The sequence below is a fragment of the Ovis aries genome, chromosome 2 (assembly GCF_016772045.2).
Source record: "Ovis aries strain OAR_USU_Benz2616 breed Rambouillet chromosome 2, ARS-UI_Ramb_v3.0, whole genome shotgun sequence".
In the NCBI taxonomy this organism is placed as follows: Eukaryota; Metazoa; Chordata; class Mammalia; order Artiodactyla; family Bovidae; genus Ovis; species Ovis aries.
In genome coordinates, this window is record NC_056055.1 from 36,686,933 (window position 1) to 36,711,612 (window position 24,680).

General features: G+C 40.4%; 1 protein-coding gene across 2 annotated transcripts in view; it reads left to right on the forward strand.

Annotated features, from left to right (window-relative positions):
- RASEF (RAS and EF-hand domain containing) overlaps positions 1-24,680 on the forward strand; it is an 85,710-nt gene that overhangs the window by 11,067 nt on the left and 49,963 nt on the right. For both annotated transcript variants that reach the window (XM_004004118.6, XM_042244845.2), the window contains exons 2-3: positions 21,096-21,242; positions 23,992-24,082. In XM_004004118.6, the coding sequence (XP_004004167.2) occupies positions 21,096-21,242; positions 23,992-24,082 (238 nt within the window). The remainder of the gene's footprint in view (positions 1-21,095; positions 21,243-23,991; positions 24,083-24,680) is intronic.

The following is a 24,680-nucleotide window of genomic DNA, read 5'->3' on the forward strand; positions in this document are numbered from 1 at the left end:
TCATGTCTAGCACCGTGTCCACTTGCAGCCAGCTGCCTTCAGCTGCGATAATGGGCTTGCACTGGGTGGCTGCTACCTGGGTGCAGAGCATTGACATGCTGGGAAATGCAACTTCCAGTTCTGCATCATTCACCTACTAATGAAGGGGAAAGCTAATTGACGCTGTAGGAACATGCACCAGGTCTGAGCAGTCCTAGTCATGAGTACAAATTCATGGGAGACTAAAGCAAGGCACGAAGCCAAAAATGAGGGTTAGATTGATTCTGTGTGTATGAGTCCAGAGGATTTACATTGGTCTAAAAGGATAATGCATTGCCTGTCTGCCGAAAGATTACAGTGAACAAGCTGTCTTCAGGCGAATAGATATCAGTCCACAGAAGTCCACAGATCTATTAGATAGGCTGTTAACAATCCTAATGAACCCTGATGAGAATTATTATAAAATTATGTTGTAGGTGAGCATTTGGACCATTAAAAAGTGACCTATTCTGTTGAGTAACGTTTAAAATTAAGGTTCTTATTCAACAACTGAATAATAATTCAGTTCTTATTGAATTTAATTTTGATTCAACTGTTTTAGGCAGTGCTAGCATATATTCACTGTGAAGCTGGTGCATTTGTTTATGTGATTAACCCCAGTGAAAATACAGTGATATAAGCCACTGTGTTAGTAGGCTTCACCAAAGGAATAGAGCCAATAAGATGTAGTGGCTAGGGAACAGTATGGGGAGTGTGGGGGGAGCAAGAGGGGCAGGGTTGGATTTATTTTGAGGAATTGGCTCACACCATTGTGAAGGCTAGCAGGACTATAATCTGCAGGGTAGACCAGCAGACTGGAGACCTAGAGAAAAGGTGATACAACAGTTTGAGCCCCAAGGCACTGGGCTGGCAGAATTACCTCGTCCTTTGGGGTACTCAGTCTTCATTTAAAGGTCTTCAACTCATTAGATGAAGCCTGCCCACATTCTGGAGGGTAATCTGCTGTACCCAAAGTGTTAACTGATTGAAATGTTAATCTCATGTCCAAAACACCTTCATGAAGCAATTATCCTTCAATTTAAAATAAATTTAATTTAAAAAGGACCTTCATAGCAACATCCAGACATGTATAACCAAGTATTTAAGCACTGCAGCCTAGCCAGGTTACCACATGAAATTAACCATCGTAGCTACTAAAAAAAGTTCTCCAAATACTCTGTTTCTGAGACTCCCTGTTTTATGGGAATCACCTCTGGAGACATCAGAGAGCATTTTTTATTGCTTCCAACTTACAAAATGTGCACTAGAAAATTTTCAAATATTTGTTTAAATCTGAAAAAAATCCCACATACATTATATTCCCCTTGTACTATTTCCAAATGCCTAAACACTTCCAATTTTCTGGGGCAGCTTTAAAATTTATTAACATTTTTCTATCTGCCAAGGAAAGGCTTTGCCTCCTTGTGTTCATGGCTCCGAGATGACCCCCTGGGAGAAGAGGGCTTATTCACTCTGGTGTCTACTCCTCCATGCTCACCCTCCAGTCTCACTCATTAAAATGTCTGTAACCACACTGAGCCCCTCACGGAAGATACATCTTGAGTTTAAGCAGCCTCAGTCGTCTGGCAAGTCACACCAGCACTTACCATTGCTACACTTCCCTAGGCAAATGAACTGCCTGCTCCCCTCCTTTATTCCCTCCCCTCCTCCCTCCCTTCTGCATAAGCTGTGGGAAAAGCACTGTGCTCAGAAGTCCAAAGATGATATTTGAATGAGAGGAACAGTACAAAACTCCGTAGGGTAGGAACAGTTCTTACTTTACTGTCCCCAACTACTAGTTCTTGTCCCTGAGTTGGTAGCTTAATAACAGGGGTGCAATCCGAGAGGCATAGGGAAGCCCAGAATGTCCCACCAGACCTAGGTCCTAAAATTCAGCCATTAGAAAGCGATGAGCTCCATGCTCAGATTCCTGGGACCAGACATTATTCCGCTCCCAGGAGCTCAGCAGACATGTCTTTTCTCTGAAGCTTGAGGCCTCAGACCAGGGGCACTGGCCACCCCTGGGAACTTCTCTAGCAATGCAGACACTAGGCCCCACCACAGACTTACTGAAGCATCTGTGCTTTAACAAGGTCCCTGGGTGATTTGTATGTCTTAAACTCTGATAAAGAAATGAGAAGTGAGAGTGTGGGATGTGGTCGAGAATTCCTGTTAAAAAGGTAAAGGGGCTTCCCTGGTGGTCCAGTGGCTAAGAATCCACTTTCAATACAGGGGACATCAGTTTGATCCCTTGTCTGGGAGGATCCCAGACGGCATGGAGCAACTAAGCCCATGTGCCACAACTCCTGAGCCTGTGCTTCCGTGTCCATTAGATGCAGCTACTGACACCTGCACGCCCTAGAGCCTGTGCTCCACAACAACAGAAGCCACTATGATGAGAAACCCATGCATCACAGTTAGAGAGAAGCACCCACTCTCTGCAACTTGAGAAAGCCTGCATGCAGCCGTGAAGACCAGCACAACCCCAGAAAAGTAAAAATAATTTAAAAAAAAAAAACAACATAGAAAAGCCCCAGAAAGAGAATGTGGAACTGAGGTAGAAAAGATAAACATCACCTGCTTCAAAATTTTTCTCTTGGGTTGCCTCTGAACTTGAAATCTGAATTGTGACATGTTAGTGACTGAATTCCCCATGAGCTTGGTGTACAGCTTGCTGACTCCACATTGACAGAATCCAGATCAAGAAACAGCATGTTGTAACAACAGCGTGAATCAGTTTTATGTATACATACATCCTCTCCCTCCAAAAAATAACACACCGTTGTAGTACAATTATACCCCAATTAAAAATAAATAATAATGTTTAAAAAGAACTTTAAAAAGAAACAGCATGTTACCTAGAAGCCTCTGTGCTCCCTTCCAATCACTACAGTCCCTCCCTGACCTCCAGGCCTGATCTCCTATGTGTTTTTTTCCTTATTACATGGTTTGGCTTCTCGCACTTGTCATTCCCACTGCTGTAGAGTATTCATTGTGTGAAGATACAACTTATTTATCCACTTCACAGTTCATGGCCATTTGAGTCATTTCTACTTTGTGGCTATTACATATCGTGCTACAGTGGGCCATCGGTCACACAGCTTTTGGTCAGCATATGGGCTCACACAATGCCTTGCTTTCTTTTTTCCTTTTTTAAAGAGATGTTTTTATTTTTTTATTTTTGGCTGTGGGGAGTCTTCGCTGTGGCATGTGGGCCTTTTCTAGCTGCAGAGAGCGGGGTCTACTCCCCAGTTGTTGTGAGGTGGCTTCTGTTGTGGAGCACAGGCTCCAGGGCACATGGGCTCTGTAGTTGCAGCTCATGGGCTCTAGAGCAACAGGCTGAGTAGCTGTGGTGCATAAGTTGAGTTGCTCCATGGCATGTCGGATCTTCCCAGACCAGGGATCAAGCCGGTGTCCCTTGCGGATTCTTCACCACTGGATCACCAGGGAAACCCCACCCAATGCCTTGCTTTTAATAACTGTTCACAAAATAACTTCAGCTTTCCTTGCGAACTCAGGGTCATCATTATGGAGTCGAGTTTCATTCTGGACTGTGGTGTAGTGTGTCCCCAGCATTTGTGGGAATCGCAATCCAGCTTGGCTTTTTGAGTTCCTGTGTGCATTTTCTGTTCTTATTGTCAGGCTACCAGGTTAGTTTACCACTGTCAGTTCCTCCTTCCTTCTGTCCTTCCTGGGGACCTTAGAATGCTGAAGATGCAGAAAAGCAAAATGATCGGATATACTAGAATTGTGTTTTAAAACCTCCTTTTGAATGCAGGTTATTCCTGGGCCAAGACGAGGTGGCTCATAGGCTGCTGTTCACAGTTTCTTGATTTTCAGTCCTCTTTTGAATTCTTTATGGTGCCAGGTAACTGAGTTTCAGATAGCTGGAATGCTGCCCTTGTTTTAAAATTATTATTATTTGTAGTGTTCTTTTTCCATTTTTATTTATATTTTAACTCCTTGCCCCCTTTTGTTCATTCTGAAAGTACCCCAGGGTAGACACTGCAATTCTAAATTGTCTTTGTAGAAGTTATACCATCTAGAAAAGTAAGCACAAAACGTGCATTTATATTATTAGGAATACATGTGAGAGCTGAGATGAATCCACAGGCGTCTGACAAGATGTAAGCTTGCACCTGGATCTTGGGCCCCTAGCCCGAAGGTTGGTTATTCAAATTATTTTTAATGTTCTTTTTTTTTTTTCTTTTGAGTGTTGGGGAAATGCTACAAAAACTGTACATGGGGGTAAACAGATACTACTGCTGTGTGGGTTCCTCTTGGCCACTCGTGGATTATCATAATAACTTTTTTACCGCTCCTTCTTTAGTATCACTTGTATTTAAAGCAATCATTCAGCATTTATTTCCATTTTGTTTTGTAGGTATTAGGCCATTTGTACTGCTCAGAAGGGATGTTGCCCACGTAGGTGAGAGACGGTAGCTCATACCTCAGGAACAAGACCTGGAAAACAGGGAAGGATAAAAGTTTGGGGTGAAAAATGTAAACTGAAATAAGTGTAAATGCACAGCTGACTGAAATTGCTTTTTCATGATCTAATGAACCAGTGAATTAAGATGATGACTCAGTTAAGACTGGTTTTTCTTTGCATGGCTCTCCTGAGTGGTTGAGGTCAGATTCCATCAGGAGATAGGATTTGTAGATCTGCAGGTCATTTGCTTTTTTCATGGGCTGTGGCTCTAGGAACACAAAAGTGGACTCTCTTCAGCGCAACCGATCCTGATATAATGTGAGAAAGTCACGCTTCAACAGGATTTTTGGCTACCATTTTTTTAAATCACATTTCAGAAAATCACCCTATAGTTCTTCAGAAAACCAAATGGAAAAGTAATTAAACTTTCCTGCAGTTTGCTAGGGAAGGAATGAATGGCAAAGTTGATGAGCAGCGGGCTCTAATCTCAGGAAACTTCCACCTTGTGGAGAATACACCCCAGGCATTGTTGAATGAGACCAAGAACCTCTCAAAGGGTTTTAACTGTTGGAATGTTGAAATTGAAGATGTCAGCATTTTATGTTAAGGTTTTTTGATGTGGGCAATTTTTAGAGTCTGTTGAATTTGTTGCATTACTTCTGTTTTATGTTTTGGTTTTTTTGGCTGCGAGGCATGTGAGATCTTAGCTCCCCAACCACAGATTGAACCTATACCCCCTGCATTGAAAGAGGGAGTCTTAACCACTGGACCACCAGGGAAGTCTCAACAACATTTTATTTTAAAGGGGAAGTGTGTTCAAGAAGATTTGTAAGAAAAGCTCTACAACTAATTTTGTTTTAGTTTAATATTTCTTGGTCCATCTCTGCACAGAGAGACTGAAAGACCATTATTGGTTTATCTTTGTTTGATGGTTAGGTAGCAAGGTAGGTAGGTAAAGGCAATGATTCTAAAAGTTGATTAAAAATTCTTCTGTCATATTTTTATATAATAACTAAAAAAATACTAAATGTTTACAAATAGTTTTAAGATACTTCAAAGATGCCATGTTAATAGAAAAGAAATTCTCATTTAATTACATGATTTTCAGAGCAAATTCTTATAACCTGTGAGAAAAACTTTAAAGAAGGCCAGTGTAGGTCGTGTGTAATCTCCAACAGATCTTCTTGCCAGTATGATGTATACTCAAGCTTAAGGTCGAGATTTAACTGTTGAAGAAAATGTGACTATAGCTTATGCACCTAACAGTTCTATAATATCAATAATAATTTAGAGTGAAATGCCAGTCATTCAGTAGTTAGTAGTAGGTATTCAATGTATGTTAAAGTACGAATTCAAGAAATAAATTTACTGCTGAGGTAACAGATAGAATACACTTATATCCCAGAATATGCTAATTTTAGGAGAGAAAATGAGTTCTTTCTTGGAACTCATGATTCTGGAGTATGTTAAGAAGTTTGAGAGATTTTAGAAAGACAAGCAAATCTTTATCTTCTGTAGAAACTGGTGATGAGTTATCTATGTAATACAATATTTTAAGTCCATGTTGATCTTCATTAAATCATGTGATTTAGTTCATGTTTTTGAAATTCACATATATACGTAATAGTATTTATAAACTTAAGTATAAATATTACTTTGTTTCAGTTCAGTTCAGTCGCTCAGTCGTGTCTGACTCTTTGCGTCCCCATGAATCACAGCACACCAGGCCTCCCTGTCCATCACCAACTCCCGGAGTTCATTCAGACTCATGTCCATTGAGTCAGTGATGCTATCCAGCCATCTCATCCTGGGTCGTCCCCTTCTCCTCCTGCCCCCAATCCCTCCCAGCATCAGAGTCTTTTCCAATGCGTCAACTCTTCGCATGAGGTGGCCAAAGTACTGGAGTTTCAGCTTTAGCAGCATTCCTTCCAAAGTAATCCCAGGGCTGATCTCCTTTAGAATGGATTAGTTGGATCTCCTTGCAGTCCAAGGGACTCTCAAGAGTCTTCTCCAACACCACAGTTCATAAGCATCAATTCTTCGGCACTCAACCTTCTTCACAGTCCAACTCTCACATCCATACGTGACCACAGGAAAAACCATAGCCTTGACTAGATGGACCTTAGTCGGCAAAGTAATGTCTCTGCTTTTGAATATGCCATCTAAGTTTAAGATGTATACTTAGTTTAATTTCTTGAAATATATTTGGAATTCACAGCATTGTTGTAGCCCACTCAGCTTGGAGTTCTGATTTCAGCATCCTCAGCCCCCAAAAATACAAGTCCGAGGTGGAGGAAATTGAAGGGGCCTCTGTATATCAGAAATATTAAAAATCCTCCCAGGACAGTTTCTCCAGTTGACCATTTCTGACTCTTTTTCAGCTTTCTTAGTAAATGTTACATAGCAAATATTGGACACTTCCCCTGCTGTAAACAACGTGAAAACAAAAAGGTGGAAATCAAGTCAAGGCAAAAGGCAGCCAGCAGGAGAGGAGTGTAGATTTTGAAACCTCTTGCCTGTAGAATTCAGATGCAGTCTGGTGTGTTTTCTAGAATCTCTCTTTTCTCACTGTGTTCAGAAGGGGATTGACCTGTTTCAGCTTGGCAATCAGATTCACCATAGTGTGTCTCCTTCCTGATCCTGTACCCTGAAGTCCCCTCTGATCCCTCCTCACCACTGTCTTCTTTGCCCTCCGTAAGACAGAGTCCTTCGCCTGCCTCAGATCCAAACAAAGCTCCACCTTCTTCACTTCACCTCCCACTGTGTCCTCCTTCCTCAGACTCCAGCCTCACTCACTCATTCATGCAGGATCTGTTGCTGGTCAGATCTCTGAATGCTTCAAGAGATATGGAAAGATATAAGACATCCACAAAAAACTCAGTATATAGAGTTTCAGATAAAATGTGGCAGGGGAAGAATCTTTTTGTGGTTGAATCAGTCAGGGCATGCTTCATGGAAGAGGTGACTTTTGGAAGAGCCTTGACTGATAAGCAGGGTTTGGTTTCTAGGTAGGAAATGCAAAAAGTTTGGGTTTTGGTCAGAGAGTAATATTAAAAGATAAAGCTGTTTCCCAACTCTTTTCAGTCTCAAAAATTGAAAGAAAAAAAAATGTTAAGGGATGGAATGATGTGAAATCAACTAAGATAATACATTTGTCTATTTGTTGAAAATTTATGTATTGTTTGTTGGGCATGGTGCAAAATACTTGGGACTGTGAGCACCTAACAGTGTTTAGAAAATGGGAAAGTTGAAGGAGATGAGATAGGCAAGTAGAGTGGCCATAGAATGAGTTTCAAACCAGAATTTTCCTATGAATAAAATGAGAAGGACTAATATACTTAAAATTATCTAATATTATCTAAGTATTATATTATTGTCTGACAAATTATTTTTATTATATATGTTGTCCTTTAAAAGAGTTCTATATAAAAACTTTTTTAATAAATAAAAAATAAAGTTATTTCTAAAACATAAAAATTTTAGGTGTATTAGCACAAAGAAAATCTTTTGTTAATTCCATGAATATTTTAAAATTACATAAGCAGAATAGTTAGTTTTGGAAAATAGGTAAGTGTTTTAATCAGTTACTTTTTCATGTGTACCTCTAATACTTTTCTGAAGAATATATATATTCTTCAGTGTGACCTTATTATGCTTTTTCCCCCCATCAAATTGCTTATAATCTTTTTTAGTTATATTTTATGATTATTAAACTTGAAATTGTTAGAGTTAGCAATTGACTCTTCTCTGAAGGTCATAATATTTTAATTAAGAAAATTATTCTCTGTACAAGGACTGCAGAGCACTTTAAGAGCAAATTATGTGATAAGCTTAGAGCAAATTCTACAAAATGGAAGATATTCTCAATTCTATTTTTCTTTTGATATTGACATGTATAAATATGGACTTCTGTAAACATTTCAGCCCTTAATTGTCACAAATTCTATGTTTTTTGCCTCCCTTCAAAGTACTTTCTTTGACAAATATCTTGACAAGTTTCTTAGCTTTTATGAGACAAGACTTATCAAGTAAGTTGTCTCCATTGAAGACCCATGAATGTTTTCCCATACATAGATGCTTCAAGATTATAGGCCTTTTCAAATTCATTTTATTTTGATACAAGATGTAAATTTAAAAGATGTTGATGCTTCTTCATATTTGTGTCTTCTGGTTCATATGGAGAATAAATGTTGACAGACTTTTTTGTAAGCTTATTTTTTTCATATTTTATTTATTTAGTTTTGGTTGTGCTGGGTCTTTGTTATTGCACAGGGTTTTCTCTAGTTGAGGCAAGCGAGGGCTACTCTCTAGCTGCGTTGTGTAGACTTCTCATTATGGTGGTAGAGCACAGACTCTAGGGTGCTCAGGCTTCAGTAGTTGCACTGTACAGGCTCAGTAGTTATGGCCCACAGGCTTAGTTGCCCTGTGGCATGTGGGATCTTCCTGAATCAGGGATCAAACCTGCGTCTCCTGCATTGGCAAGTGGATTCTTTACCACTGCACCATCAGAGAAGCCCCTATAAGCTTATTTTTAAGCTTGCTGCTGCTGCTGCTGCTGCTGCTGCTGCTACTGCTAAGTTGCTTCAGTCGTGTCCAACTGTGCGACCCCATAGACGGCAGCCCACCAGGCTCCCCGTCCCTGGGATTTTCCAGGCAAGAATACTGGAGTGGGTTGCCATTTCCTTCTCCATTTTTTTTAGTTATAGAATCTTAAAGACGCTAATAAGAATCTTTTCAGATTTACAGAAAAATTGTGTAGACAGTACAGAGAGTTCGTATATAACCTGTATCCACGTTCCCCCATTATTAACATCTTGCATTGGTGTAGTACATTTGTTAAAGTCATTGAAATGATATTGACACATCATTAGCAAATAAAGTCCCTACTTTATTCAGATTTCTCAGTTTTTCCCTGGTGTCCTTTTTTAGTTCCATCATTCCATCCAGGGCACCACATTGTATTTAGTTGTCATATCTCCTTAGGCCCCTCTTGGCCATCTTGGACAGTTAAATATTTCAAGCAGATTACACATTTATCAGCGTCTTTATTAAGGACAGGAAATTTGGTGCATTAGGCATGCAGTTTTGTTATGTGAAGACATTGCTTCTAAAAGGATTTATTTCCCAAATATAAAAAGCATTACCAATACAATTAAGCCATACTAAAAATGGTTAAATCACAGTAGCAAGGACACTCTAGTTACTGTCTATTGCTCTGTAGCAGGACTCTCCCCCTTCTGTTTTCTATACCCATTCCACATACACCGTGCCTGTAATTTCCTAGTTTCCTGTCAGTTTGACTGAAAGGCTTCCCTGCAGCGCTGTGCATGTGCAAACTGGCGGGTTCTCCTGGTGGCCTGCAGGGCAACCCTCTCCATTGTTCTCCATCAGCGTTGAGACCAGTCGCAGTGATCTGTCTCCAGCTTCTCTTGCCTATGCTTAATTTGTTTTATCAGTGAGTATTCCTGTTTCCCCACTCCTGAAAGGAAAATCTTAGTTATATTGTGTCTAGAGAGACTCAGGAAAGGAGAGATGAGTTATCACTGATTGTCTTCTGATTTAGCTACACGTTAATGAGAATGTTTCCAACTGCACAGATGTCTCACTACCAGCTGAACAAAGGTGAAAAGAGCACATCTACCAACTCATCTTGGCTTATGTTAACACAGCTGTTTATAACTTTAATGCATGGTATAATAACAGTTACTGTTAATGTAACTTTTTGATTATCGAAAAGGTGAAATGATAAATACTAAAGTGGACTGAATACAGGACAACAGGCTTAAACTGGAATTGTTTCTGGCAAACTTGAGAAGGTGATATGTGTCATCTGAAGGGAAAATTTAGCATAGAAACTGACATGACACTCTTCAGTTTTTCCCAATCCTTCTCTTTCTTGCCAAAATAGACATTTTCAGTGAAAAATAACTATAATACACTAACATTTCACTAACATTACTAAAAGGATTCTAAAAGGATTTATTTCCCAAATATAAAAAGCATTATGATACAATTAAGCCATACTAAAAATGGTTAAATCACAGTAGCAAGGACACTAACATTGCTAAATTGCACTAACATTACTAGATTATGCCTACATTTGACTTGACTTGAGGTAAATTCATAGAAGAGAAATATTGGGAGAGTGGATGTGCATTATAAGTTAAGAATCCTGAAATAAAGAGGTGCATATTCCCACATATACCTGTTTACGGTCTGCCTATATAAGCACATTGATAATGTGATGTCCATAAATGAAAAAATTTGTTATGGACCTAGGGGCAAGATGTGAGCAAAGGCTTATTTTCCTGGGCATTGCCCCATCCCCATTCCTGTGCTCAGGGCCTTATGCTAATAGACTATAACAGGAATCAAAGTAAGGCCCATTTGGCCCTTTGCCTGTTAGTATAAATAAAGTTTTATTGGCACACCACCAAGCTTATTCATTGATTGTTGTTTATGGCTGCTTTCATGCTACAATAGCAGAGTTAAGTAGTAACAGCAAAGATAGTAATATTTTATATCTGGTGCTATAAGAAAAGATTTACTGACCCCTGGACTATATACGCTTTGCAGACTGACCTCAAGTGTGACCCAACTCTCATTTGTCAGTTTCCCTTGCACTGGTCCCAGAAGACGACATTCTGTCCAAGGGGCTTCCACACCACACAACTTTCTTCCTTTCAGCCTTTTTCCAAAACACAATGTATTGATAGAAGCAGACAGGAAATTACCATCTACTTCTGTCTAACTCATTTGAGTAGAAGAGTCAAAAAGAATAACAGATTGTAACAGTGGCTAACGTTTATCAATTACCCACAGCGTGCCTTGTGCTGTTGAGTGTACTTCAGTACAGTTAATCCTCATTTTCGTGGTAGGTTCCAGTACTATACCCACATTGTACCTGAGGACGCTGGAGCTCAAGAGATTAAGTGTTTTGCCCTGGGTCAAGAAGCCAGGACCTGCTGAGGAAGCATTTGAATTTGGCCAGGCTGTCAGGCATACCCCATGCGCTATTCCTTCCTGACTTCAGAAGCCCTCAGCTGTTGGATGTGAGCCATCTCTAAACCTTCAGCACAGTGCCTCTTGCTGGCTCTGTCTTCCTCCCTCCATTGGCAAACTCCCATTGAAACTAAATTTCAATGATTTTAAATAGAAAGAAATTTTCAATTTGAAATGTTTCTAGACTTTTAATACATCTCCTTAACATGCTCATCTTCCAGGAAGTTTCCATTTTAAGCCTTTATGAGGAATTGTTACCCAAATAAGTACTTCTGTGTGCATGCTCAATCGCTTCAGTCATGTCCAACTCTGTGTGACCCCATGGACTGTAGCCCGCAAGGCTCCTCTGTCCATGGGATTCTCCAGGTGAGAATACTGGAGTGGGTTGCCATGCCTTCCTCCAGGGACCTTCCACTGCCTGTAAGTACTTAGGCAAGTAAGATATTTTGAGGGTGGCATGAACCCAGGAGGAATTTTGCCTACAGGAGATGTATTCAGGCTGGGGGAACTGAGGGATTCAACAGTGGTTGAATACCTGGACCAGGTCATCCTCTGACTCTGCAGCATCAAAACAACTGGAAAAAGTCCAGGCCACTGGACTGGATGTCTTTCCCAGTCTCAGGGGAGCAGCACCAGGTTGAATAGACCATTGTTTGTTTCCTCTAGAAGGGAGAACCAGTCACAGTTCCATAACTGAGTTAATGAAGATCCAAACCTATTGTGAGAACATAGACTCAAATCACTTCCAGTTACAGGCGGCCAGCGCTAGGCTGTTAGCAGGCAGAGGCATATCCTGTCTGGAAAGCAAGCCTTGAATTAATGCTGGGAACTAATGCTGCCCTGTTCTAGCAGCACTGCTGGAGTTTGGCTGCTGGAATTTATTCTCCATTTAGTTGGGGCTTATTCTGAAAGTACGTGTACTATGTAATAAATTTTAAAATCATTCATTTTCATTAACTTGTATGTCCCCTCAATTGACATATGACAGTCTGGTTTGTTCAAGGCAATACTCTGCTGGTATTACCTGAATAGGAATATATTTATTATTCTTACTCCCAAAGAGAAATAACTATCAGATTTTTTTTCAAGTCTTTATTTTAGAGCAGTTTTAAGTTCACAGCAAAATTAAGAGGAAGGTACAGAGATCTCCCATATACTGTGCTGCTCCCACGCGTACACAGCCTTGCCCATTAGCAACAACTCCCACCAGAGTGGTACAGTTGTTATAGTTGATGAACCTACATTTATACGTCATCACCTAGTTCCTTATTTTAGATTAGGATTCATTCTCACTGTTGTACATTCTATGTCTTTGGACAAATGTACAATGATGTGTAGCCTTCTTTATGGTATTATACAAAGTATCTTCAATGCCTTAAAAATCTCTGTGCTTCACCTGTTCATCTACCTCCCTGCTCTGCAACCGCTGACAACCACTGATACTTTTACTATCTCGAAATGTTCCCTTTTTGATAACGTCATGTAGTTGAACTTTGGCCACCTGATGCAAAGAGCTGACTCACTGGAAAAGACCCTGATGCTGGGAAAGATTAAGGGTAGGAAGAGAAGGGAGCGACCAAGGGTGAGATGGTTGGATGGCATCACTGACTCAATGGACATGAGTTTGAGCAAGCTCTGGAAGATGGCAAAGGACAGGGAAGCTTGGCATGCTGCAGTCCATGGGGTCACAAAGAGTTGGACACAACTTAGCAACTGAACAACAACAATAATTTAGTAATATATATTTAAAGTTCCTCCATGTCTTTTCATGGCTTGATAGCTTATTTGTTTTTAATGCTGAAAAATATTCCGTTGTCTGGTTGCTGAATAATTATTCCATTGTCTGGATATACCACAGTTTATTAATTCATTTACCTACTAAGGGACATCTTGGTCACTTCCAAATTTTGACAGTTATGAATAAATCTGCTGTAAGAATAAATCTGTGTGGACTTATGTTTTCATCTCCTTTGGATAAAAACCAAGGAAATCGATTGCTGGATCATATGGTAAAAGAGTATTTAGTTTTATTACAATTTGCCTAATTGTCTTCCAAATGGCTATACCATTTTGCATGCCCAGTAGCAGCAAACGAGAGTTCCTGTTGCTCCACATCCTCAGTAACATTAGTGCTGTCAGGGATCTGGGTTTTGGCCATTGTAACATGTATATAGTTATAGTTCATTGTTATCATTTGTATTTCCCTCATAACATATGATGTAGAGTATCTTTTCCATATTTGTTAGCCATCTGTATATCTTCTTTGATGAGATATCAATTAAGGTCTTTGATCAATTTTATAATCAGGTCATTTTTCTTGTTATTGAGTTTTAAGAGTTCTTTTTATATATTGGATAACAGTCCTTTATCAGATGTTTCTTTTACAAATATATTCTCCCAGCTTTTGACTTATCCTCTCATTCTCTTGACATTGTCTTTTGCAGAGCTGTTTATTTTAATGAAGGCTAGGTTATTGATTACGTCTTTCTTGGATCATGCCTTTGGTATTAATCTAAAATGGCATTGCTATATCCAAGCCTATTCTGATTTTCTCCTAGGCTTCTCTTCTAAGAGTATGACAACTTTGCATTTTACATTCAGATCTGTGATCCACTTTAAGGTAGTTTTAATGAAGATTATAAAATCTGTATCTAGGTTCATGATTTTTCATGTGGATATCCAGTTATACCAGCATGATTTGTTGAAAGACTGTCTTTGCTTCATTGTGTTCTCCTTGCTCCTTTGTCAAAGTTCAGTTGACTGTACTTGCGTGGGTCTACTTGTGGGCTGTCTCTTCTGTTCCACTGATGTGTTTGTCTATACAATCAGATTTTCAGTTCAGTTCAGTTGCTCAGTCATGTCCGACCCTTTGCGACCCCATGAACTGCAGCATGCCAGGCCTCCCTGTCCATCACCAACTCCCAGAGTCCACCCAAACCCATGTCCATTGAGTCGATGATGCCATCCAACCATCTCATCCTCTGTTGTCCCCTTCTCCTCCTGCCCTCAATCTTTCCCAGCATCGGTATCTTTTTCCAGTGAGTCCGCTCTTCACATCAGGTGGCCAAAGTATTGGAGTTTCAGCTTCAACATTGGTCCTTCCAATGAACACCCAGGACTGATCTCCCTTAGGATGGACTGGTTGGATCTCCTTGCAGTCCAACGGATTCTCAAGAGTCTTCTCCAACACCACAGTTCAGAAGCATCAATTCTTTGGCACTCAGTTTTCTTTATAGTCCAACTCTCACATCCAAACATGACTACTGGAAAAACCATAGCCTTGACTAGATGGACCTTAGTCGGCAAAGCTTTTTAATATGCTGTCTAGTTTGGTCATAACTTTCCTTCCAAGGAGTAAGTGTCTTTTAATTTAATGGCTGCAATCATCATCTGCAGTGATTTTGGAGCCCATAAAAATAAAGTCAGCCACTGTTTCCACTGTTTCCCCATCTATCTGCCATAAAGTGATGGGACCGGATGCCATGAACTTAATTTTCTGAATGTTGCGCTTTAAGCCAACTTTTTCAGTCTCCTCTTTCACTTTCATCAAAAGGCTGTTTAGTTCTTCTCCACTTTCTGCCATTTAGTTGTCTATAATTTTACATGTTCTATTATAAAGGAACGGAGAAGACAATGACACCCCACTCCAGTACTCTTGCCTGGAAAATCCCATGGACGGAGGAGCCTGGTGGGCTGCAGTCCATGGGGTCGCTAAGGGTCAGACACAACTGAGTGACTTCACTTTCACTTTTCACTTTGATACATTGGAGAAGGAAATGGCAAGCCACTCCAGTGTTCTTGCCTGGAGAATCCCAGGGACGAGGGAGCCTGGTGGGCTGACTCTGTGGGGTCACATAGAGTCGGACATGACTGAAGTGACTTAGCAGCAGTAGCAGCAGCATAATAAAGGAAAATAGAAGCTCATGAAAATTCCTGAGGCCCCACATTGCTGGATTAAATTACAGTAGACTGAGGTTTACCTTTGTATCTGTAAACTTGTTTCACAATCCTTTGCTTAATTCTCTGCTTCAGCCAGAACTTTGTGAAGGTGGGAATAGTTAAGATGTAAACTTGATCATGTCATCTCTTCCTTTAAACCTTCCAGTGTCTTACCACCCTCTCAAGATAACTGCTTCCTTGCATGTCTTATCTTTATCATGCTTTCAGGCTCTGTACAGTCACCTTGCTCCTGTTAATACCTCTCCCAATCTAATGCTGCTGGCCCCTCCCCCACTCCAAGCTCCCCAGCCTCTTCCACTTACAGGGACTTCTGCTGGCCCCTCCCTTGCTTCCAAACCCCTCAGCCTATGGTTGTTGGTTCCTGGGAGAGGTTACCCATACCCCACTTCTGCCTCATTCGCATCTAGTCATGTTTCAGGTCATCATCCCCCAAGGCTTGGTCTCGTTCACCTGCTCTGGGCTGTCAGAGCATCTTATACTTAATCTTCATTGTGAGCCCCATAAGGGAAAGTACTCAGTCTGTTACTTAGCATTTTATTTCTAGGATCTAACATAGTGCCCTTTGGATTGTGTGGGTATTTCATTTCCCATGCTCAGATGTTAGGGTCATAGCATCAGTCTTCCAGCCATCCCTAATGTAGAATGATTACAGGGGAGGCCTGATGTGCTACAGTTCATGGGGTCTCAGAGTCAGAGACGACTGAGCAACTAAACTGAATGTAGAATGATACAGACGTTGGCATGAATACTCTTTGCTTTTGTCTACAGAAAGTCATTTAAAATTTTAAATATATATAACTTATAGTTTAAATAAGTAGTTTAGCTCTCTATTTCAGTGCTTAAAACAGCAAGACATGGAATCTAGGGGGCAAATTTTCCTACCCACCTTACTGGTTCACCATGTTCTTTAGCCTGGAGTGGTGTTGCCTGTATAGTCCCCAGGGTTGTCCTGACACTAAAGGGGTCCAGGCTTTCTAAATACTGGCCTTACTACATTGTGTGTTAGTTGCTCAGTCTTGTCCAACTCTGTGTGACCCCATGGACTGTATGTAGCCCACCAGGCTCCTCTGTCCATGGGATTCTCCAGGCAAGAATACTGGAGTGGGTTGCCATGCCCTATTCCAGGGGATCTTCCCAAGCCAGGAATCAAACCCAGGTGTCCTGCATTGCAAGCAGATTCTTCACCATCTGAGGCCCTACTACATTACCAATATATAAACACAGACAAATATGTGCTATGTTAATATGTAATATTAACATATTAAATATGTAAAACATTAATCCTGTGAAAGTGTGTGACCTTTAAATTTTTTTTACCCATCTTAATGATACCTATTTTTTTCTCCTAACTTCAGATAATTTCCCTCTCAGCTTTAATGGAAATATTTACAATTTGCAATGTCTATTTTCCAGGGATAATTTTACATTTTTAAGTTGTGACTTTTTCATCAGCAGTTTGCCTCTAGCACTGTCTTTTATACAAAGTCTTATAATTTATCAAACAAGAAGATGAAAAGGCTCAGATTTTAGACATCTAAAACCAGTTGGTAATCCATAGCATGTTTTTCTCACTTCATTTGATCTCTTTCCTTAACATTTAAATTAGATAATTTTTGGTATGAGTAACTCTCTATGAACAGAGGAAAAAACTGTTTTTCGTCTTGGCTGACTAACGCATACAACCCAACCCTGAATTTTTACCCAGTATTTGTCCAGTACACCTGTAAACAGGTCTACACAGTGTTTGTGAATCCAAGCCCAGTTGTCTTATATGATTTAATGAATCATATGATTTAACACTGGATTTAATGAATTCAGAATGTTCAGAGCCTTGTCACTACTGGGCACCCTTCTTAGCACCCAGAGGTACCACCCTGGGTCAGGGCCAGGAGAAGACAAGAGCTGTGTGTACACTGTTGTGCGGTCTGCTTGTCTAACCTTTGACGTCAGGAGTGAGGACACTGGGAGAGGCTGGTGACTCCTGTCCTCTTGGAAGCAGAACAAAAGACTGTCTTGGCACCAAGCAGTGGCACCCAGCCTGTTGAGCTGAAGAATCTGTAGGTGTTTAGCTGCCTGTACAGGGTCTTACATAGAGGGACCAGGTATCATCTTTTGTTCAGATAAAGTATTTTTTGTTTTTGTTTTGTTTTTTGCATCAGGTGTGAAAATCTCCAACTGTACTGCATTCCAGTCTCTTGGCATAATCCCAGTGGTTCTCTAGTTTCACAGATATGGACTAGATGAAGCAAGCGGGCAAAAGGAGGGGGAGTTGGAAGTGTGCAGTAGTGCTTTCCCCAAATAGCTTTAGGTAAATAAGAATTGATAAGGTCATCTCATCTCAGTCTTAGTCATGCCTCCATTCTTTAAAGGAGTCCCTTTGTAATATAGATGGTCCTTATAGTAGTAATACTTATCTTCCTCTAAAATAATTTTCAAAACATCTTGGTACATCAGTTTTTTTTTATTGGAAGTATGCCCTTCGGACCCTTGAACAGCACATTAGTGCTTACTCTAGGCCTAGAGCTAGTTCTTCCCTGAGAGCTAGACTCTGGAGCCAGATGGGGTGAATTGGAATCCTGGCTCTGAGACCAGCATGGCACTTACCTCCTTTCCTCTGTGGTGAATAGCATACCAGTGATAACATCTTCATAGGGTTGTCACGAACGTTAAGTGACTAGTACATGTAAATGCTGAGATCACCCCAGGACTGCATATACTAGGAGCTTAATAAATGTCTGCTTCACTATATAAATGCTTCAGAATAGTCTTTTATTCCTTTGAAAGAGAGTAGATGGTGGCAGTAAAGATTTACCTTCGTCATAGAAGTTTTATTGTTTAGTTAATATGAAGCTATCAAGGAAGGAAGGAAGAAGGTAATTTAATCTGGAAGATGATGATTAAAAAAAACAAAATAGGAAAGTGTAATGCCAACTTTTTAAGTCCAAGTTGACTTTTACAAAGAACTTCCAAGTCTTAAGCTCTACAAAATACTAACTTCTTTCTCTCATGTTGGGAAGATTGATGTAGTCAGGCAATGTCTTTCAGCGTGGTGATCCAAACACATTTCATCACGTGTTTGGCCATGCTAGAGATTTTCACTTCAGCTGCGAGGGTGAGGAAAGGAGGAGAGAGGCAGAGGAGGAGACAGGTAGTGGTGGGGGTGGGGAGGAGAGAGAGCAGGGGTGTGAGAGTGCAAGCGAAATAGATACAAGAAAGAGATAATGAGAATGAATATCAGCTAGCTTCGAGCTAGCATTGTACAAAGGATTTTAGCAGCCAAGCACAGAAGTGGCAAACACATCATTTCTGTTCCCATTCCATGGACCACAACTAGTCACATGGCTCTAGCAAACCTGCCTAGGGTGCTGAAGAATCAGTTCTCCCCTATAAAAAGAAGCAGGGTCAACGTTACCATCTTTCTAAATTCCATATATATGCATTAATATACTGTATTGGTGTTTTTCTGACTTACTTCACTCTGTATAATAGGCTCCACTTTCATCCACCTCATTAGAACTGAAATAGATCACCAGTCCAGGTTCGATGCATGAAACAGGGTGCTCAGGGATGGTACACTGGGATAACCCTGAGGGATGGGATGGGGAGGGAGGGGGGAGGGGGGTTCAGGATGGGGAACACATGTACACCCATGGCTGATTCATGTCAATGTATGGCAAAAGCCACTACAATATTGTAAAGTAATTAGTTTCCAATTAAATTAATTGATTAAAACAAACAAACAAAAAAAAAGAAGCAGGGTAGATCCCAGCTAGTCCCTGATACAACAGTTAACCATGTAACATATTTCCTGCTAATGGCAGACATTTCCTACAATTAACCTATTTGTACTATTCCTGACATTCTGTATAATAACAGGACCAGCAAAGGACCCAAGAGAATGTACATACATTATGCTTCTTTCTTATTTTAGAAATTTTCAGAAATTCAGGGAATTTTATGAGACATCTACTTCTGAACATTTTATTGCTGTACAGTTAGCCAAGAGATAAGGACTCTTGGTGACTATTTTTTTATTTTATTTTTAATTGGAGAATAATTACAATATTGTGATGGTTTCTGCCATACATCAACATGAATCAGCCATAGGTATACATATGTCCCCTCCCTCTTGAACCTCCTCCCCCATCCCACCCCTCTAGGTTGTTACAGAGCACCATCTTAATGGCCATCCTTCACAGGCAGGTTCCTATTAACAAGAAAGTTTTTATGCTTTGTATACCACTGGTAGTCAGTACACGAAAAAAGGTAAAGAAGTTAGTGATCCATTAAAGTATGGGACAGTCTAAAAGTAGACTTTTTTTTGTTTTTTTTTTTTTTGCTGCCCTTTAAGGCTCACTACTGTGGGCAGTGTTTGTACCCAGCTCTGATAGGAATGAGTACCTCGTATCACCAAATAAATTGACATATTCCTGCAGATTTATTAATAATACTTCACATGAGCCATTCTTCTAGATCATAATTGGCCTTTACGCACATCAAGCAGTTTATTTTTAAGAGCGAACCCTGGGAGAGTTTATAACTACATGGACACACCTCAGGGCCATGCTTAACTAAGCTTCAGGTTAATGTATACCTGACACTTTGCAGTGTTTCATAGTTATTGGAACGAGTTTGAATCCCATTTCTTCTGCCAAGTTTCAGATGTTTGACACCACTAGGAAGCAATATAATGTAATGGTTGGCCATGTGATCTGTAGTGTCAAATTGAGTTTGAATCCCAACTCCACCATTCAATCAGTATATGACCTTGGAAACTTTCACTGTTTGCTATGGTTGCCTAGGTATTTCTGATAGCAAATATTTCTGACTGGGTGGCCTAAACAAGAGATTTATTTTCTCACAATTCTGAAGGCTGGAAGTTTAAGATCAAGGTATTGGAGGGTTGCAGGTGAGAGCCTCTCCCCTTGGCTTGTCACTGGCCATCTAACCGTGCCTTTACATGGTCTTCCCTCGGTATCTCTCAGCATGTGAGCTCCCAGACTTGGGTCAAGGACACCACTAGCCTCACTGACTCAGTCCTTTGTTCCCTAGCAGATCAGCTGCCCAGTCTTGCCAGTTTTTCTTTTGAAATGACCCCAAAATATTTGGCTTTTACAAATAATAACAGGTATGAGGATTGTCACATATAAATAAATGAAATAATTTTTAACTGACTATAAAATTATAGGTATATTTACTATTATGATCATAAAGTCTGAAATACGTCTTATAGGGGTTGGTGGAACATGTTATAAGTAATTAGTTGGTTGCCTAATTTTTTTCTATAAATCTATGTGTGAAAGAAAGGAAGCAGCCAGCAGTGACAAAAAATATCCTTCCCTATCAGACCTGTGAAGAAGGCCTCCATCTTATTAAATCACCACTTTGTACACATTGTACACCTTTTATAATCATATTGTACAACCTAAATATATACAATTTTTGTTTGTAAATCATAATAAAGCCAGGAAAAAATGAAGTTGCTGTTCACTGTTAAAAAATAATAATAATATGTAGAATAATGCATTAGCATCTCTGATTTCTGTTTTCCCTCCATTCTGGTCATTCTGTTGTTACATTTTTCTTCCTTGGTTCTTATGTATCTCTTTTCAAAACATATTCTGAAAATTTGAATTTTTTTACTTGGTTTTATTTAATTTTTAATTTAATTTTTTTTGGACAGAAAAGAACAAGTTAGTACCTTGTATCAAAACATCAACCTCGTGGAGCCAAGACTGATTCAACCATATGAACATGTTATAAAGAACTTTATCCGTGAGATCAAACTTCAGAGCACAGAAATGGAAAACCTGGCCATTGCAGTGAAGAGGTATTAAAGTCTTTCCTCTCTCCATGGCAGAAGGGGTCCTTAACTGGCTCTCTGACCAAGTGGCACAAGATGAAATACATTATCATGTTATGATACAGGGGGACTACCCAAACCTGAGGAATCTGGAGCCTTCTGAACTAAGCCAGCACGAGGGAAGCTGAGTCTGGCAGTACTTTGTAGCATCAGCCAGCAGTCTATCAGCATGTCCCCATGATCCTGTCATATAAACCTTTCAAGGGCTGTGATCCATATGGAACTGTTCAAAGAGTTTCATTATCTTATATCCAGCCACTTGAAACCTACAGGAAACTTTTCATCCAGAGAGAGGCAGGCAGAGACTCTATTTGAAGCCTGACCTTGTCACTGACAGGGGAGTGACTCTGGGTGGGTTGCTTCTCTCCCTTAGTCTCAGGTTCTGCAGCTGCAAAGTGAGGCTATAAATTTTCACCTCCTCAGGGTGTGGAGACTTCATGGGTGAGTCATGGGTGGTGCCCTTGGCACTGGGCTTACCACATGGTGAGTGCTCAGCAGTGCTCCTTTCCCTCTCTTTAGCCCTCCTCACCAGCTTAAACTGAAAGTCTGAAAACCTCTAGCCCCTGACTCTCATCAGACAGTTTATCAGAAAGCCACAGCTGGCTCACACAGACTTTTTAAATGGTTTTAACAGCAATGCAGTGCCAAAGAAAAGTTTATATTTGCAATATAAATATAATTTATATGTTGCAATCCAAACATCAGTGAAAACACACTCACTCCCTGTATATATATGTACCCACACAGATACATGAGACACACATAGATATACACATTCGCACAGGTGGCCTGTAAGGATAGTCCTGTGTAAACCCATCGGGAAGAAAGAATGGCATTCTCTCCCCTCTGTTCTCCTTCCCAGCCAGGCTGCTCTCCACTGTGGAGGGAGTGGAACTCTTGGTGCGTCTCTCCCCTCTACTTCTGTGCGTGGGATCCGAAGTCAGGCTCTGGTCTAAACACAAGGCCTCTTAAAGGACGCTTCTCTGAGCTGACAGAAACCTCACTGAGGTGTTTAGGTGACTCCTGTAAACATTCTCTTACCTTCTTGACTAAGGACCATCCGTCCTCATGTGTTTTGGGTTGGGGGAGGGCCTCAGGCTTTTCACTCCACCCTTGCATCTGAAGAAGGGATTCCCAGTGTCCTAGCAGGAGCCCTGGACTAAGGTTAAAGTGGGCATCCCCAACATGCTGGACACGTTACTGGGAGTTGTGTCTTACTGCCATGGGGTCGCAAAGAGTTGGACACGACTGAGCGACTAAACTGACTGACTGAGTCTTACTGGGGCAAACAATGTGTCATTATAGACCACCCTGATTTAACCCTCCAAAAAAAAAAAAAGAAAGAGTTTTTCAGAAGGTAAGAAGGCAGAGAGGACACATTCGAGAGCAGTCCTGAATGCCCAGATATTTGGCACTGGATGTCTAGAAGAAATGGCTGAGGAAAATGAACATATAAAAGGAGAAACAAACATGTGGCTTAGCTGCTCACAGTCCCAGAGCTGACCAATAAAACCTGAAAGTTTCTGTGGAGATACATGGTGCCTGCATTTGAAATAGCAAGTGTTTTAAACAGACAAAAACTAGATGACAGTCCAGACTTGGTTAACATAACCTCAGCAGGCTGTAAGTGAGGAGGAAGGTAACGGGAGCCGAAAACAGCGATAAGTCACCCAGAATTTTACTTTGGGGTCTTCCCTTCACCCATCAGTGCTTGTTTGGAACCTTATGTAGAAATTAAACTAATGAGCAAATTGTATGAGAGGGAGTAAATGAATTAAAGCAGGTAGGATGGTGTGGTGGAAGCCATTAGACTGGAAGACAAAAGCCTTCTACTGAATCCTGTTTCTCCTTTTATCAACACCATATCATTGGGGCAAGTAAATTGACTCTAAGTCTCATGGTGGCTGCTTTCAAGTCACAATCTAGTTGAGTAGACAAGACATATGCATGTGAAAATTTAGATAATTGGACATCGAGCTGAGATAGAACAAAAATAAAATTTAGGGCTTAATCTGAAGGCTCATTTATTGTAAAGTGACAGATGTCTTCATACTGGACAATTATTAAATAAAACTATCTGAACATCATCTCAAAGAAATTTTCCTGTTTCTAACTTTCTAGCAGTTCAGTATGCTCTGCCGCCATAGAAATAAGATTTACTATATTCATAAAAGAAATAGGAATTTTCTAAAGGGCAACAATATCTACATTGCAAAACTTTAGGAAACTGACTAGAAATAATTTTTGAGATCTTTTTTCCCACTTAACTATAGCATATAGCATTGTGTGTTTCATGTAATAAAATTTCAGAATTGTATGTATCCATGGAGGGGTTTTTTTTTTTTTTCAATCCAGTGTTTTAGCTCAGCAGCGAAAAAGATTTTTAGTGTTGTGGCTCAGCAGCAAAAAATATTTTCAGAATTTACTGAGAGCCTCTCAGTAATCTGGTATCTTTCTCTGTTCTTTGTTACAGTATAGTTTGATACCATTTAATCTATTCTGTTCCGTTTATTTAATATCTAGTTTCAATGTCCCTTTACACCCAGCTGGTCAAATTGCCAATCTCACTTTATTATGTGGAAGGAATGGGGAATATTATTTTAAATGGTAGATTTCTCATCTGTAAAATAGCTTGAAATAGCTGAGGTCAGAATTTTCTCTTCATGCTGCAAGGCCAAGAGTATAATGAAAAGGTGTGTACCCTCTTGAATTTCAGAGCCCAGGACAAGGCAGCCATGCAGCTGAGTGAGCTGGAAGAGGAAATGGATCAGAGGATTCAGGCTGCAGAACACAAGACACGGAAAGATGTGAGTTTGTGGGCCCGGCCTGTTTATGCGATGAATCCTTGGACTACCTTTTATGTACGGGGCATTCTCTGGGTACAGCACATCCAGGTTGCCACAGGCACTCTCAACAAGGGCTTTGTTGGTGCTGGTTTTGAAGGGGATAGATGAAGGAAAAAGAGACAGAGAGAAAATAAGCAGTCAAATACAGGGGCTAATTTCAGATGGCAACAAGCTCAGTAAAGAAATATCACGTGTGGTAGACAGGCTGCTTCAGACTTGGAGGTCAGGGGCCTCCTTGAACAGGGGACAGGAGAGCTGAGGCCTAAAAGAGAAGGCCGAACCCATCTTCTTAGAGGAGGTTGGCTTCACCCTTAATACCACTGTCTCTCAGCCCATGGCCACTACTGCTTTAAATCTAAATTACAAGGACATGCCTGGGGTCCAGTGACTAAGGCTACAAGCTTCCAATATAGAGGGTCCAGGTTTGATCCCTGGGCAGGGAACTAGATCCCACATGCTGCAACTAAGACCTGGGGCAGTCGAATAAATAAATAATATAAAGTGAATAAATCTAGATTACAATGAAGTTAAAACACTCTATTACGGTGGGATATGCTTT